This window comes from Zingiber officinale, chromosome 10A (genome assembly GCF_018446385.1).
Source record: "Zingiber officinale cultivar Zhangliang chromosome 10A, Zo_v1.1, whole genome shotgun sequence".
In the NCBI taxonomy this organism is placed as follows: Eukaryota; Viridiplantae; Streptophyta; class Magnoliopsida; order Zingiberales; family Zingiberaceae; genus Zingiber; species Zingiber officinale.
Genome location: NC_056004.1, coordinates 2746398 through 2763869, shown reverse-complemented (window position 1 = coordinate 2763869; position 17472 = coordinate 2746398). Strand labels below are relative to the sequence as shown.

Sequence of the window (17472 nt, the reverse complement as noted above, 5' to 3'; positions counted from 1 at the left end):
GAAAAATAAAATTTGACAAGATTTGACTCTTCTTAGCGAAAACTTACACAAAATTGAAGATTGTTGAAAACTTCAATGATTTGAGTAAGTGTGTATCTAAATGTTCGGTGTTAACTCCCATCCAAGAACAAACTTCACCCAAGGTTTTAAAAATAAGTTTTACACATATGGTAAATTTAAAATTTCCAATCATAATCGTAGGGCAACGTGCACATGATTTGTACACTTGCTTCCCTATGATTGGACAAATGAATGTTTCATATGAAAGTCATTTTTCTTGATAAAATAATGCATCATAACAAGCATTATGACCAAGATAAATGTCTCTAACCTCTCACCCCCATCTAAATCATATTAAGAGGACAATTCTAGATTTTTGTGAGAGGCAAAATTAAGGTGAAGAGACCTTAAAACGCTTTACCTATAAAGTGATCATGTAGGATGTGATTTAATTAATACAACACATTCCCAATTCTCTTCTAAGAAAGCTAAATTCGACTTCGGGAAGAGGTTTAGTGAAGATATCGGCTAAGTTTGATTTTGACTCAACATAATTTAAAATGATGTCACCTCGAGTCACATGATCACGAATAAAATGATATTTAACCTCTATATGTTTCGTTCTTGAATGATGGACGGGATTTTTGGTCAAGTTGATCATACTCACATTATCACAAAGAACTTGAACATTGTTATAGGTAAGCTTATAATCCTCTAGAGTATGAGTCATCCACAATAATTGTGATACACACTCTCCCATGGCAATGTATTCCGCTTCGGTTGTCGAGAGTGCTACACAATGTTGCTTTCTACTCGACCAACTTACTAGAGAGGATCCTAGAAATTGACAACTACCGCTAGTACTTTTGCGATCCAATTTGCATCCGGCATAATCGAAATCGGTATAGCCCACTAGGTCAAAAGATTCGATTCTAGGATACCAAAGACCAACATTTTAAGTTCCCTTAAGATATCAGAGAATTCGCTTAACGACACTCAAATGTGACTCCTTGGCACAAGATTGATACCTCGCACACATTCCTACGGCAAAAAGTATATCGGGTCTACTAGCCGTAAGATAGAGAAGGCTTCCTATAGCACTACGATATACCTTGGAGTCAACCTCTTTCCCCTCAATGTCTTTATCCAATTTAGTACAAGTGGCCATGGGAGTAGATATTTCCTTTGCATTTTCCATTCCAAACTTCTTAAATAGCTCTTTGACATATTTTGATTGATGAATGTAAATGCCCTCTTTTGTTTGCTTGATTTGTAACCCTAGAAAAAATGTTAACTCGCTAACCAAACTCATTTCAAACTCACTCTCCATATGACTAATGAATTCATTTAAAAAATCTTTATTTGTGGAGCCACAAATAATGTCATCTACATATACTTGTGCCACAAACATATCATTACAACTATCTTTTAAGAATAATGTGTGATCAATTTTCCCTCTATGAAATCCTTTTGATACTAAAAATATTGACAATTGTTCATACCAAGCTCGGGGAGCTTGTTTTAGCCCATATAAGACCTTTTCAAGTTTATATACATGGGTTGGACACTCCAAATTCTCAAATCCCGGTGGTTGCTCAACATATACTTCTTCTTTTATAACACTGTTTAAAAATGCTGATTTTACATCCATTTGGTACAACTTGAACCCCTTGTGAGCGGCAAAGGCCAACATCATCCTAATAGACTCCAATCTTGCTACGGGTGTATAAGTTTCATCATAATCTAATCCTTCGACTTGATTGAAACTCCTAGCAACCAATCTAGCTTTGTTTCTCACAACTATTCCCTTATCATCAAGTTTATTTCTAAAAACTCATTTTGTATCAATAATTGATTTGTTGGTAGGCCTAGGAACTAAATCCCAAACTTGACTCTTTCAAATTGAGATAGTACATCTTGCATTGCTAAGATCCATTCCGGATCAAACAAGGCATTATCAATGGTTTTTGGTTCTATTTAAGATATTAAGACGACCTGGCTTCCTTCATTTCTAAAGTAAGATCGAGTTCTCACTCCTTGAGTGATGTCTCTCACTACTTGATCCAAGGGATGATTTACATGAATTCTAGTAGATCTTGATTTTTGATTTGTTATAATTTCAGGTTCAAGTGGCAAAGGTTCATTTTTCTCACCATCACTCTCTTGGTATTCTTCTCCTTGATGATTTACTTCATTTAGTGTTAGTTTCTCTAATTCAAATTGTAATTCTTCATCGTTTGCTCTTGTAGAGTTCAAAGAAGGATTTTCTTCAAATACAACATTTAGTGATTCTTCAACTAATTTTGATCTTTTGTTGTAAATTCGATATGCCTTACTGTGACTTGAGTAGCCTACAAGAATGCCCTCATCCGCCTTGGCAGAGAACTTCCCCAAATGATCTTTGGTGTTTAGAATATAGACCTTACACCCAAACACTCTAAGATGTTTAATTGTAGGAGGTTTACCAAACCACAACTCATAAGGTGTTTTTCCTAGAAACCTATGGATTAATGTTCGATTTTGCACATAACATGCCATATTAATTGCTTCGGCCCATAGGAAACTATGAAGTGAATATTCATTTAACATACTCTGAGCGGCCTCTTGCAAAACCCTATTTTTCCTCTCAACAACTCCATTTTGTTAAGGAGTCCTAGGGGTGGAAAATTCATGTTTATACCCTTTTTCCATACAAAAATTTGTGAATCTATCGTTTTCAAATTCACCTCCATGATCACTTCTTATCTTGTTTATCTTATGACTCTTTTCATTTTCTACTCTATTACAAAAAGCAATCAAGGTATCTAGAATTTGATCCTTATATTTCAAGAAAAACACCCATGTATATCTAGTGTAATCATCCACAATCACAAAGCAATATCTACTACCATTTAAAGAAATATGTCTACTACTATCAAATAAATCCATGTGAATAAGCTCCAAAGCACTTGAGCTACTTACTATGTTTTTACCTTTATGAATAGCTTTGGTTTTCTTACCCATTTGACATGCATCACATATTTTATCTTTTTGAAACTTCAATTTTGGCAATCCTTGCACCAACTCCTTCTTTGAAAGTCTTTTGATATTCCTCATGTTGGTGTGAGCAAGTCTTCGGTGCCAAAGCCAAGTCTCCTCCTCTTTATACATGAGACACTTAGCAAACACATTAGTAGCACCAAATAGTTCAACTTGATAAATATTTTCTCTTCTATGGCTTATGAGAATATTTGTATTTAGTTCACTATGCTTGATTAGGCATTGAGATGAATTGAACTCAACTTCATAACCCGAATCACATAGTTAACTAACACTTACAAGATTAAAGACCATGCCTTTCACTAACAATGCATTTCTTATCACAAATTTTTCAGAAATTCTAATATCTTCTATTCCTATGACTTTTAATTCACCACTATTACCAAAAGAAATGGTACCTTTACTTTTGTATCTAAATGATGAAAATTTTGAAGAGTCCCCCGTCATGTGCTTAGAGCATCCACTATCTACAAACCACATTGTTGGATGCTCCCCCTTGACGCATGCCTGTTTACACACGATGAACCAAATGTTTTGGTACCCAAACTTTGGGTTCGGTAGCATCAATAACAAAATGCTTGGGTACCCAAGCTTGAACAAACTTAACCCTTGAAGCATGATTTCTACTAATTAGAGACATGAATTTAACTTCCTTATCTTGTGATTTAAAACCTAGTCCCACTTTGTTGTACACACCCCTTTGAGCTCCTAGAATCATGTCTAAATATTTTGAGCTTGAAGTAAATTTTTCTAGAGCACCTCTAAGATCATCAACTTGTAAATTCAACGATGCATTTTCCTTTTTAAGATCATCAAAATCATTTTTGTCATTTTCATGAAGCATGCAAATTTCACATGACACAATTTCATTTTTAAGTAATTTCAATTCATTTTGTAATTTTTTAACCTTCCCTTTTGATTTAGCTAGTGCATTGGTTAAGCATGCAATGGTGGCGTACATCTTATCAAGCTTGGGAGAAATTACCTCATCATCACTAGATGATGACTCACTTGAAGACTCCACATCCTCTCCATGGCTATCTTCATCTTTATTATCTTCAACATGGCTTAATGTCATGAGAGTCATATGCTTTGAGCTCTTCCTTTCATCTTCTTCCAATGAGCTTGACGATGAGTCGTCCCATGTTGTTTTCAAAGCCTTCTTCTTTTTCTTGGTCTTTTCCTCTTGCTTCCTCAACTTTGGACACTCCGTTTTGTAGTGCCCCTTTTTCTTGCATTCATAGCAAATTACATCAGTCTTAGTCTTAGAATCCACAAGAGATTTACCTTTTCTCTTTTCATCATTGAAAATATTTTTAACATCCTTCTTGTCAAACTTCCTTGAATGTCTCATCATTCTTCTAACAAAGTTTGTCATTTCACTTGATGATAGCTCTTCATCACTATCACTATCACTATCTTGCTCAGATTCTGAAGATGATTTCTTCTTCTCCTTCTTCTTTTCTTTGTGCTTCTTTTTGCTCTTTTCACCTGCAACCAAGGTTATACCTTTTTCTTTGTGGCTTGTGTTAGCTTGCTCATGCAATTCAAGTTCACAAAATAATTCATCTAATTTTACTATTGACAAATCCCTTGAAACCTTATAGGCATCCACCATAGATGACCATAATGAGTTTCTTGGAAAAGATTTTAAGGCATACCTTATGAGATCCCGGTTCTCCACACTCTCTCCAACTTAATGAAGACCATTTAATAGTTCCTTGAATCTCCCATGTAGTGAACTTACCGTTTCTCCATCCTTCATTATGAAATTTTGAAGTTGATTTATCAAAAGGTCTCTCTTTGCAATTCTTGAATCCTTGGTGCCTTCATTTAGCTCAATGAGCTTATCCCACAAATCCTTGGCGCTTTTGAAAGGTCCAACCTTGTTGAGTTATTCTGAACTCAACCCACATTGGAGAGTCACAATTGCCTTAGCATTTGCTTGAGCCTTCAATTTTTGTTCAGCGGTCCACCTTGATGATTCAAGCATCTTTCCATTTTCGGTTGGTGCCGTGAATCCCTCCGTGATTGAGAACCACATGTCAATTTCGGTCATGAGATAATGCTCCATGCGGCTCTTCCAATAAGCAAAATTACTGCCTTCATAGAATGGTAGTCGTGAAGTACTATGTCCCTCCTTCAATGACATCTTGTAACTCTTTAACTTGTGCTTTCTTGGCGATGAATCCTCAAAAGCAAACTAATGCTATGATGCCACTTGTTAGGATCGGTTGAGCTAGAGGGGGGGGGGGGTGAATGGCTCACTTCGTTTTCTTGATAAAATTGATCTTTCGCAGTGGACACTTGAAGGCAATGCTAACTCTTGTATTTACTTGGTATCCACCTCCTCAAGGAGGTGGCTAGTCCAAGGATCCACACCACCGTCACCCTTTCCACTATCAAACTTCTCCTTCTCGGACTAACACCGAAGGTGGAGAAATCTTACAAGACTTACAAGCCCCCCTCTCCAAGAAAAAAGATCACACTCACAACAATGAGGAAGAAAAGAAATATTACAAACTTGAAATGCTTCTTCCTTGTGACGTGAATCTTGAAAACGTGCGGAGATGGAAAGCTTGATCTTCAATTCCTTGAGAGATCTTGAGAACTTCAAAGATTGATCACACTAGAGCAATAGAACAGTAGTTTTCTCAAGGATGCCTTGTTTGAATCGATTCACAAGTATCCGTCGGAAGCCATCGCGTCAAGATCAACGGTGTAGATTACTTCACTTGAACTTGAATCGATTGGTGCAGTGCTTGAATCGATTCAGACATATGCTCGTGAAATCAAAAATCACAGTAACACTGTGAATCGATCGGCCGATCGATTGAGTGACTTCAATCGATCGGCTGATCGATTCAGGAGGCTTCTGTGCTTCGCACAGAAGCTTCCTGGATCGATCGCTCGATCGATTGGTTCCCCGATCGATCGGTTGATCGATTCAGAAGCATTCTGTGCTTCGCGCAGAAACTTCCTGGATCGATCGCTCTATCGATTGGTTCCTCGATCGATCGGTTGATCGATCCAGAAGCATTCTGTGCTTCACGCAGAAACTTCCTGGATCGATCACTCGATCGATTGGTTCCCCGATCGATCGGCTGATCGATCCAGAAGCATTCTGTGCTTCGCGCAGAGGCTTCCCGATCGATCGGCCGATCGATTGGCTTTCTTCCAATCGATCGACTGATCGATCCAGAGGCATTCTGCCTCACAAACATATCTAAATCGATTTACCAATCGATTTTTGCTAAGTAAGCTTAACACGCATCCAACCTTCTGACTTGCAGGAACTTCTCTTTCCAAGAATCCGGTCCTCGACCTTCTTGGACTTCTCTTGCCTTGCATCCGGTCTTCTGACCTACAAGAACTTCTCTTGCCAAGAATCCGGTCCTCGACCTTCTTGGGCTTTTCTTGCATCCGGTCTTCCAACCTGCAAGAAACTTCTCCTGCAAACTCACAATGCATGTTAGATCCAACGTATTAACCTAAACTTAAACAATTGTCAACACATTGAAACTTCCAGGGCAAGGGCATGATTGCACCAACATGTAGGGCTTTAAGGGCAGAGGAAGCATTGTTCACGAGCCACCACGAACCAGGAGGGGGGCTTCTTCTCCCTCTCTCACCGCCACCCTTGAGTGACGGTCGCCGACAACAACAATTTCCTAGTCGTCTCCTTCGTTCCTCACGCTAACGATGTCGGACTCGTGCCTCCATCGCTGCCAAGCACGCACGACCAGCTCCCCTTTTTCACGCCATGGCCTCACGAGCGGCCATTTTCTTTCTTCCTCTCCACAACGGCATCTTCACACCGTCTCCCTCGGCCCCTCCTCCGACCTTCTCCATGTCGACGCAACATAGAAGCATCGTCGTCGTCTAACCCATGCCGGCACACACCTCTGCCGCCTCGCTGCCTCCTCAGCCAAGGAGGCTACCGCCAAGCAACCCCATCTACTCCCTATCCATAGGCGGCAGCCTTGCTCGTTGGCAGTCGCCAGACACCGTGCCTATGCCTGTCGACGCCTCCATCGACTCCTCATGTCGCCACCGCCACACTACCGCCTCAGCCGGGCACCGCCTGCGTTTCTCTATTCGTCGTTGGTATGACCAACCACACTAAAGCAAGATCAGCCCCGGGCTGCATCTGAGACCGAGCTGTTGTATTCCACCATTATCGTAGACGACCTCTGATCCGCATCGTCATACATTTCTGACACCGATCCGGTATCCGATCCACGTTGACGTGTGTTTTCGGCACTGATCTAGCATTCAGATCACCGCTGTGTTCCAGCCATCGAGTCATTGTTATGTTCCAGCCTTCAAGCCGCGGTTGTATTTCGAACTATGTGTTTTGTGTCTAGCCTTCTTGTTGGTGTTATTTCCCGGCCTACGTGCCGAGATCTTATTCCGACCTCCGCGTTGATATCCTATCTTAATCTGTGTGCCAATGTCTTATCCTAGTCTGCGTGCCGATGTCATATCCCGGTTTACGTGCCGATATCATATCCCGGTTTACGTGTTGTATTAGGTCTTGACCTGCGTCGTCTTCCAGCCGGATCCAAGTCATACTCGACTAGGCGCCGTCAGATGCAGCTCTTCATCTTGCTCGGAGTCATCTGCTCTTCCGGGTCACGACAACTCAAGCAGCGTCTCGACCAGCTCACCAATTCCCCTGAGGGCACCCCCTAGACCAGGATGTGTTCTCTGTACTCACTCTACATTCATTTTATTATTATACGTCTTAGTCTGTTACTTATATACTCGTTGGATCTGCCTCGAGCATTGGGGTACTAGAGACCGAGGCGACCCGGTTGCTAGATGCAGGTAGCGTTTACCAAAGGTACTACAAGAAAATTGGGATTCTACAACACTTAAACGACAACGTTTTTTATAAAAAGCGTTGTCTATTTTTTTTTAACAACGCTTTTAGTGAAAAGCGTTGTCTATTTCATTATTTTCTTATTAATAGACATCACTTTTCTAAAAACCATTGTGTATTAGTGATTTTTACGGGTCAAAGACAACGCTTCGTAAAAAGCGTTGTCTATTAGACTGATTTTTAGTGTCTACGACAACGTTTTATAAAAAGTGTTGTCTATGTTTAAAATCTCATCTAAATCTTGATTAATACAAACCGTTGGATCTAAATCTTGATTAATACAAACCGTTGGATCTAGGTAAGGAGTAGAAAACCCGAACCCTTCTCCCAACTTCTATCTTCCGATCGTTTTTGATCCCGAACTCTTCTCCCAACTCCTCATCTCACGTGACCTTCTCCATCCAACTCCTCTCCGGCAAACTCCTCTCCGCGAACGCCCTCTCCTTCCAACTCCTCCTCTCACATCCTCTCTAGCAAACCCCTCTCCGGCGAACTCCTCTCCGCGAACCTCCTCTCCTCTGAATTCCTTCACGCAAATGCCCTAATCACGGTAGTGGGGATAAGAAGCAAGGATTCTTCTCTGTGCTAAGGGAGGAGGTTGCGAGGGGGCTTTCTCCATCACGGTCGCGGGGAAGGCCGAGGTCAGAGAGCCCGCGGCGGAGCACATGACCTTCACCGTCACAAAGACTTCCGAGGGCTACGTCCGGCCGGCGGAGCCGACGCCTCCGGGATCGCTGACGCTCGACTGGATCGGACGATACCTAACCCACCGCGGCCTCGTCGACTCCCTCCACATTTACAAGCACAGCCAGAACCCCGCCGAGGTCATCTGCGAGGCGCTGGCCCCATGATGCTCGAGCAGAACGACATCCTACCCTACACCGAACTCGAGACCAGTCCTGCCAATACCTTGATGATGATTCAGGTAAGCAATTTTACTGTATTTAGAAATGAAAAAAAAACAGAGAGCCAACACAATTTAGGATTGTACAAACCCGATGTTGAGGATGATGATGATGCTGTTGACGCTCATGATCAGGAATACTTGGAATTCAATGATCTTCTTCAGGTAACATCTCGGCTGTCTTCTTAAGCATGGTTGAAATAAAAAGGAAAAAAATTCTTGAAATGTTACCATGTGCATGAATGCTGCTAAAACAAAAAAGAAAGATGTTGAAACATGTGTATGTTTGAATATCTTTGATAGTTCTTCAGTTCGCAATTTTGGGATAAAAAGATTGACATGGTATGGACATATTCAATTACCACCAAGAATCATGGAATTGGACAAGTTGAATCAATTAGAATTAAAGGTGGAAGAGGTAGAGTCAGAGCAATGAAAATTCAAGTTAATATAATAAAAACGTCTAATTGATTTGAATGTTACAAGTTGTCTTGCATAGAGATCAATTTATGGGAAAGATCCATGCGCTGACCCAAAATAGTTGTGAATTAGAATATCTACATGTTGAAAGCTAACACAACATAGTATTGGTTTTGACCAAACAAGAAGATCGGGGGAGTAAAATATAATGTGTCTTCATTATTGAATTGCATGCTGTTAAGATAATCAGGTTAGCAGGGAAATGCTTATTCATTTTTATGCAACCGATTATCTTCTGCCTGATAATTATATTTCCTCCTCTATTGAAGATTATTAAATTGACAGTGAAAATGCATATGCATGCATCCGGCCATTATATGCCTGTATTAATTTTCATAACTTCCCAATATAATTCAACATTCTTTTGGTTTATGTTTCTTGTAGCAACTATATTTATTCATTCTCAGTATTTTGTGGCAATGTAAGAGCATGTCATATTCATAAAGGATATTATTTACTTGGTCGTCTCCATTTCAAATATGTTTTAACACAAACTAATATACTAGAGAATTTTTAGATATACTGGTGATTATTAATCAATTTACTGTAGTTTTTTCTATTCAAGTTATTCATACATTGGAAAATATGACATAAGTTCAATATTCCCATCGTACATGGATTTAACTGCATTTATTCTTTTTTATCTCCTATTGATATTGTCACAGAATTGTGTATATGCACACACTCAAGATCAGATTCTATAGTTTCTCTACAAATGACATAAGGGCTTATACTCTAGCTTAATTCATTCACAACAAAGAGAAGGATTCTGATGTGAATGTCTGCAATTTTCTTTATGTTTTAAACTCTGCTTTCGTTATCAAGGAACAGAAGTTACTTTGTGAATTCAAGATATTCCCAATTTGTCATGTGTCTTGATCTCTGTCATTTCAATTTTGCAGGATCAAATAGTAAGTTGGATTTTTTATGTTCAATTTCTTTTATAAACTTAAACCAGTCCTGAGAGAGTTACCTGAAATGAAAATGGAATTCCTTATATTCTGAAGATTGAAAAGGGCTACTATGGCAATTCTGAAGGTTGTGAGTATTTAATAGTATCTAGGTGGTAATAATATCATATTTCACATGATTTACTATGATTATTTTAATCGCGGTAATGCAACTTGTCTGACGAAATGCTAATCGTGTTGACTTTTACATTCTCCGGTTCCTCAAGTAAAATTCCTATTTGTAGGATTTGATAATAAAAAAACATGACGCATTTCCTTCCATAATTTGATAAATTCATCCTATTTTTCAGCTCATATTTTCCTTGTTAAACATAGCTTTCTAGCATTTGTTTTTTAACTTGTTGTGGCAGGAGACTTCTTCAGCACAGTACATCCTCCAGCAGTATATAGCTGCATCAGGAAGTTTCAAGCTTCTCAGTTCCATTAGGAATGCATATTCAATGGGGAAGGTGAGGATGGTGGCTATTGAGTTGAGACGACAACCAGGATCACCAAAAACAGGAACCAAACAAGGGATGCTGAGTCTGGTGGATTTGTGCTTTTTTTTGTTTTAAATTTGAATGTCACTAACTACTTTGAAACAGAAATATTCAATTTTTGTGTATAGTTGAATTCTCCTGTAAATACTAATACTTTGTAGTTGAATTCTATTGTTTGGTACGAGTTTGAAATCATTAGCTAAGCTAATTAATGCTATTTTATATGTCAAATTCGAATTTGGATATGGTAAAAGAAAATTAATAGTTTTGTAAATATAAAAAAATGATTTTGTAAATAGATTTTTTTAAAAATTTTTTTAAAAGACAACGCTTTTAAAGCGTTGCACAAGTATTGTCTTTGCCAAAAACAACAACGCTTTTAAAGCGTTGTAATAATGATATTTTTGTAAAAAATATACAACGCTTTAAAAGCGTTGTCTTTGCTACAAACGACAACGCTTTAAAAGCGTTGTCGTTGAGCAGACTTTTAACAACAGTGTATTTAACAACGCTTTTTTAGGCACAAAGATAACGCTTTAAAAGTGTTGTCTATTAGCTTTTTTCTTGTAGTGAGGATTTCTGACGACTTGGTCAATATAGAAGTCATCTCAGCATACCTCCCTCCGGGACGTCGCGATTTGGTCAACATTCTATCCATCTCACCCGGCGGTTCGTCTGACTCAGATTCTAGATAGGATCAACTGATATATTTATCAAGTCATTATCTAGACAATACTTTATCAAGTTAGTACTCAAATTCAACACTCATACACTCCCATTAAATTTATAAGAAGGTACTGATAATAATATATAATAATCTTAAATTGATTTTAATCAACCAAGATTTATAATATATGAGATCATAATCAATACATAATATTTCTAAATTTATTATATATATATTATTATCATTATAATTATTATGATGATATATATTTAATTTTTTATTATTATTTAGGTAATTTATACCTATGTCCAATGATAAAATTATCCAAAAATTATCATTTTATATTATTTCACCTTTCCTCTTTCTATCACCCGTTGGGAGCCCAAATTCAGAATAATGATCCTCTGATTTAGGATCTTTAGATCCGTCATAATCTTCTATCTATTCATTAATTAAGTGAATTGAATCCTACCTATTTAATAGATAGGATTTAGTTCATCCAACTAATAAATAAATATGATCTTTTTGATAAAAAAAAAATCAAGGATCTGACCTCCAAATCCATGACCCTGTTTCCACATTAAATGGATATATGTTAAAGATGGAAAAAAAAATATTTCGTGATTGCAAATTATAGATCTTCCCTATACCTCAGAAATGCACAGATGTCAATTTTTTAGGCATAAAAAAAATCACAAAAAGTTTAACGTTCACAGAAAAAACTCACAAGAAGTCGAAGAGAATTTTTTTTCTTCAAAGTTTCATATTTTATGATATTTTCACTAGCACAATTATATTTATAGCTATACAGAAGCAATGATTATGAGATTGAAATGCATTAATTAAATCAGCAGCCGCCGCCGCCCGATGGCATCCCATAGAATGTGAATGTGGGATCATTTGGATGACTTGCAGCAACCTGCCCCATTTGACATGGAGAGACCGTTGGATTTAATTTCTTAATTTGTGAATTTATATATTGATTTAATAACATATTTGATAATACCATAAAGAACCAATATGATAACTTAATCTAATTAACGTATTCGTGGATTCGGATTATAGGATAATAAGTCTATATGTGTAAAATCCTTTAATCTGAATCTGTTATTAATAATGAGCTGATAATCTGTGGAGTTATTTAATAATAATAATAATAATAATAATAATAATAATAATAATAATAATAATAAGACCGGATCAAGACTCAAACTCATACTTTAGACATCAGACACCTGCAGCCTGAAGTGTTGAACAGTTTGCCGAAACCACGGGTTTGGGCCAGTGGAAAACGTACTCAGCCCGCTGTTTTCTGGGACCGGAAAAACCAAAACCATCAGCGAGAATATTCTATAAAAAGCTTCGCCCTTGTTCTTCATCCGGCAACAGCTTCTTGCTTTTCCAGATTGATAGAGAACGTCGAGAGAATTATGGCTTCAGTGAAGAAAGCTTCGGTATTGGTAGCGGCGAGCGTTGGCGCAGTGGAGGCGCTTAAGGATCAAGCAGGGTTGTGCAGATGGAACTACGCCCTGAGGTCTCTGCAGCAGCACGCCAAGAGCAACATGAGGTCGCTGTCTCAGGCCGTGAGGATGTCCTCCGCCGTCTCTGATGGCCGAAGCAGCGAGCGAGCCAAGCAATCGGAGGAGTCGCTGAGGAAAGTGATGTACCTCAGCTGCTGGGGACCCAATTAGCGTTTGGAGATCGGACAGTTAGTTGGAGTGATGGATTGAATACTGAGCAGAGAGAAAGGATGAACTTTTGGGGATCATCTTGTGCAAGTGTATAGTCTCGCACGTATTGTAATGAATTGAGTAGTCTGATTATTTCTCTCTTACGGCACTTTTCTTATTTGGTTTGCAAATTGAATTCTTCACTTAAGAGTCATTCTTGATAAAGGAGAAATAGTGCCCGTTGGGAGCCCAAATCCATGGCCCTGTTTCCACATAAATGGAAATATTTTCTAAGATGAAAGATAAAAAACTACATTGTGATTGTAAATTTTATTGGGCTAAATGATGATTATGTCGTAGGTTATCTAAAATAGGCTTGCATTTTCTGTATTTTGTACAGAATATTTTCTAAAATCCTACATCTTTTCCAAAATAGGCTTGCATTTTATGTATTTTGTAGGGTAGAAATTTTTATTGTACAGCTTGCATAAATGAATGTTAGGCCATTATATTGAAGAACTCTTAATATGCTAAGCTAATAACTCGAATGAGTCTTTAATGTAGTTCAATCGAATGTCACTTGTAAAAATTGTTAGGTCGGATTTAAGGAAGGCTATTAGGGACTCGATCTTCACTTGGCTAAAAAGTCGAGTTGGACAAAGTGTCCAACTTGTCTGATCGGATCATTCGTCTGATCACCTATATCACTTGACCGAAATAATTAATCATACTATCCTGAGTGACAAAGAGGATTTAGCTCAGCATAATATTTAAATTTTAAATAGGATAATTAAAAAAAAATTATATCAACCACGAGGAGACAGAAGAAATAGTAAATTGATATATAGTATATTAAAAATGAATATCTAAATTTGAAAAAAATATTTTTTTATTTTAAATTATACATTTTTAGTGCTGTGATTAGTTTTCTAAATCAGACCATAAACTGGCTCTAAGTCTCCAACAGAAACTTTGTGCATGAGTATGGACAAGAGTAGCACGATAAAGATTAAAGATGTAAGATTTTTTTCTACCTCGGAGCAATAATAATCTACATGGAGATTGCTGAACAGGTGAGACCACATATCCAAGCAATCTTCCTCGACCACAAGAACCAAACAAAAATCTCCAACGTGGCACAATTAGATAAGGAGGGGATAAGGAGACGACCTTCTCAGCCGTCAGATAGATCTCCATCACCACATCGCCCGTCCATTCTCAAATCCACAGATAGCCCCCTTGTTCCCTATAATCCACCGCCCCCCAACCTTCTCGTCCACTCACTGCGTTCGTAGTTTGATTTGCGGAAGAGGGAACTGAGCGATGGCCTCCACCTCCGCCTTCTTCGGCACTCGCCTCCTCGAACACAATCCGCTCATGGGCGTCGACGCAGCGGCGGTGGGAGTGGGAAGGATCCAGGCCCGGTTCAATTTCGGTTCCAAGAAAGCCGCCCGACCAAAGAAATCCAGGGCGCCGACGTCGGACCGGCCACTGTGGTTCCCCGGCGCGAAGGCGCCAGAGTGGCTCGATGGCTCCCTCACCGGCGACTATGGGTTCGACCCCTTCGGCCTTGGCAAGCCGGCCGAGTACCTCCAGTTCGAATTGGACTCGCTGGACCAGAACCTGGCTAAGAATTCCGCCGGAGACATCATCGGCACCCGCACCGAATTCTCCGACGTCAAGTCCACCCCTTTCCAGCCTTACTCCGAGGTCTTCGGCCTGCAGCGCTTCCGCGAGTGCGAGCTCATCCACGGCCGGTGGGCCATGCTCGCCACACTCGGAGCCATCGCCGTCGAGTGGCTCACCGGTGTCGCCTGGCAGGACGCCGGGAAGGTAAGGCCCAAAATATATATCTATCAAAATCGATTTTTTTTAAAAAAAAAGATAAATTGATGCACAAAATCGTCGCTTTAGGTTGAATTGGTGGATGGGTCGTCGTACCTGGGGCTTCCCCTGCCTTTCAACATGACGACGCTGATATGGATCGAGGTGTTGCTGATCGGATACATCGAGTTCCAGAGGAACGCGGAGCTTGACCCGGAGAAGAGGCTTTACCCCGGCGGGCCGTACTTCGACCCGCTGGGGCTAGCGTCGGACCCCGAGAAGAAGGAAAGGCTGCAGCTGGCGGAGATCAAGCACGCCCGCCTCGCCATGGTCGGCTTCTTCGGCTTCGCCGTGCAGGCTGCCGTCACCGGAAAGGGGCCGCTCAACAACTGGGTCACCCACCTCAGCGACCCCCTTCACACCACCATCATCGACAGCTTCTCCTCTTCCTCTTGAACCCGCCGTCAGCTTTACTCGAACAGGGCGCCGCAATATTGTAATCTCGTTTCGTGTGATTTTGGCGAGGTTAATTACTTGTATATCTAATTAAGTTATTAATCTTCTTCTTGCCTATTTTAGTATTCTTCTCGCGTGTCAAATTTACAACAACTCCACAAAATTTGCTTGATATTTGTTTCGTCCCTAATTCGTCCTATAAAATTTATGGGCCTTCTAAGCAAAATAACTCGTGCATTAATTGAAAATATGTAGTTTAATCTACCTTTGATAAAGCACTAAGTAACAACGTCAATTCTAAACGCAAAATGACAAATAATCATTTTATTAAACCATTCACTATTTCATTGTACTCGTTCATAATTTTAGTATAGATCACCCCAACAAGTCACTTTGTATTTGTATCTTCACCAAATGCTTCCTTCACCAGATTTTCAGATATATCTTACTTACAGATAGTCTTTGTAGTACTTGCAAAATTTTCTGAAACTAAACCAAAATCACTAAGCTAGTTCTATCATTTTTCAAGCATCTGTCTATTGAGAATTGTTTGGCAACGTTTTGTGAAATGATGGTTTTTATACATTTTATTAAAAAAAATGATATTCTGGTTTTGTATTTTGATATTATGGATTAAACAAGTCGTTTATAAGGCTGAAAGAATTATACTGTCAAGATTTTGGATCAGCAGCCCAGTTCTATCAAGTTAATGAGACATTCTCATTCTAGGTTGGGTGGTGTCTAGATGGCCTATGGGCCTTGGTAATTTGATTGAAAGTGTTCACGAAAGCTCCGTTACTTCAGTCTTGTTGATAATGAACACTAAACTTTGAGTGATACCTAGGTTCATACTTCATAGGGAGCTTGAACTTAATGCAGCTTACTGACTGCACACTGTTGCCCTGTTACGGAGGACTTAGGATTTGGGCCGTTCTATGTTTGGTATTCAATGGTTGATTGCCATTACATTTACACATCACACGAAGCAAGTGATGCGATCAGGGATATAATTTAACCCATGAATCAATCATTCACCTTCCTTGCTTGAATTTTTTTTTTTTTCTTCAGGCCTTTTCTAAAGAGCAACCATGTTTCTGTAAGGAGGGTCCATAGATTGGCTTTTTATCAGAGGATGCACTTCAATTAGTATGGGGATCCCAAGTTTTGTTAAACTCTTTCTTCCAGAATAAGTTAATCACTAGCATCAGAATCACATGTTGTTATTAATTTAGTGCTATTGTCCATAACCTAGGTTTATAATTGTGTTATCAGGTGGAAAATCTTGTTGGAGAGCGGTAAGCTTTTGCATGAGTCGCTTTCCTCTCATCCAGCTCAGTGCTTTTAATATTTTATAAAGTAGAATTTTGAAGTTGATTGTGCTGCAAAATGCAACGATCACATTCCGCTATTGTTAAATAGTATACACTGTCAGTGATGAGGCGCATGATGGGTGTGGGGCTCTGCACATTGCAGCTCACCTAATGCGTGGTTCATATGCACTGCCTAGGCTATGGACCGCAGAATAGGACAAAATGATGGAATGGATGAATGGAGTTGCAAAGTTGCACTATACCAATGTGACTTTGTACGAAGCAGAGGCCTTGTCCTACTGTTGGATGCCCACAACAAGGCCAAGAGGCTCTCTGAGAATTATCTGTATCTGGTGAGTAAATCGTCCCCGTGACCCAACGCCTAACCTGCACAAAGACTGCTGCTATCCTGCAACCAAAACGTAAGTTGGGACATGGATGCAACCCATAGGAACACTAGAACAGTAAGCATCCTCAAGAGCCACTGTCACTGAACATTTGGAGCTAAACTATCATTGAACTTTTCTCCACTTTCTTGTGCTGCCTTTTTCTTTTCACTTTATATTTATTAATTCCATCTTTTTAGAGGTTTACCTACCCCACCCACATGCCCTTTCCTTTTCATTCCATCTGATCACCCTTATGAAAGGCCATAGCGCTCCATTCCCATCAGTGGCTTCCATAAAATACTGATGGAGAAAAAACACAAAATAGCAGGGCGCTCTGATCTGTTGATGGCCTTTTGCATGATTAGAACTTTCTCGGAGGCATTGGTTTTAGTGGGGCT

General features: G+C 39.4%; 2 protein-coding genes across 2 annotated transcripts; both read left to right on the top strand.

Moving 5' to 3' along the window:
- The first annotated feature begins 12801 nt into the window (after positions 1-12801).
- Positions 12802-13259, top strand: LOC122027159. The gene has a single exon (XM_042586050.1). The coding sequence runs from the start codon at positions 12856-12858 to the stop codon at positions 13114-13116; it is 261 nt and encodes an 86-aa protein (XP_042441984.1). The 5' UTR covers positions 12802-12855; the 3' UTR covers positions 13117-13259.
- A 1098-nt stretch (positions 13260-14357) lies between these two features.
- LOC122027158 (chlorophyll a-b binding protein CP29.2, chloroplastic-like) lies at positions 14358-15502 on the top strand. Its single transcript, XM_042586049.1, has 2 exons — positions 14358-14928; positions 15010-15502. The coding sequence occupies exons 1-2, from the start codon at positions 14419-14421 to the stop codon at positions 15373-15375; spliced, it is 876 nt and encodes a 291-aa protein (XP_042441983.1). The 5' UTR covers positions 14358-14418; the 3' UTR covers positions 15376-15502.
- The last annotated feature ends 1970 nt before the right edge of the window (positions 15503-17472 follow it).

Coding starts and splice junctions, on each gene's coding strand:
- LOC122027159 (XM_042586050.1), top strand. CDS start 12,856: ATGGCTTCAGTGAAGAAAGCTTCGGTATTGGTAGCGGCGAGCGTTGGC.
- LOC122027158 (XM_042586049.1), top strand. CDS start 14,419: ATGGCCTCCACCTCCGCCTTCTTCGGCACTCGCCTCCTCGAACACAAT. Junction 14,929..15,009: donor CCTGGCAGGACGCCGGGAAG/GTAAGGCCCAAA, acceptor TCGTCGCTTTAG/GTTGAATTGGTGGATGGGTC.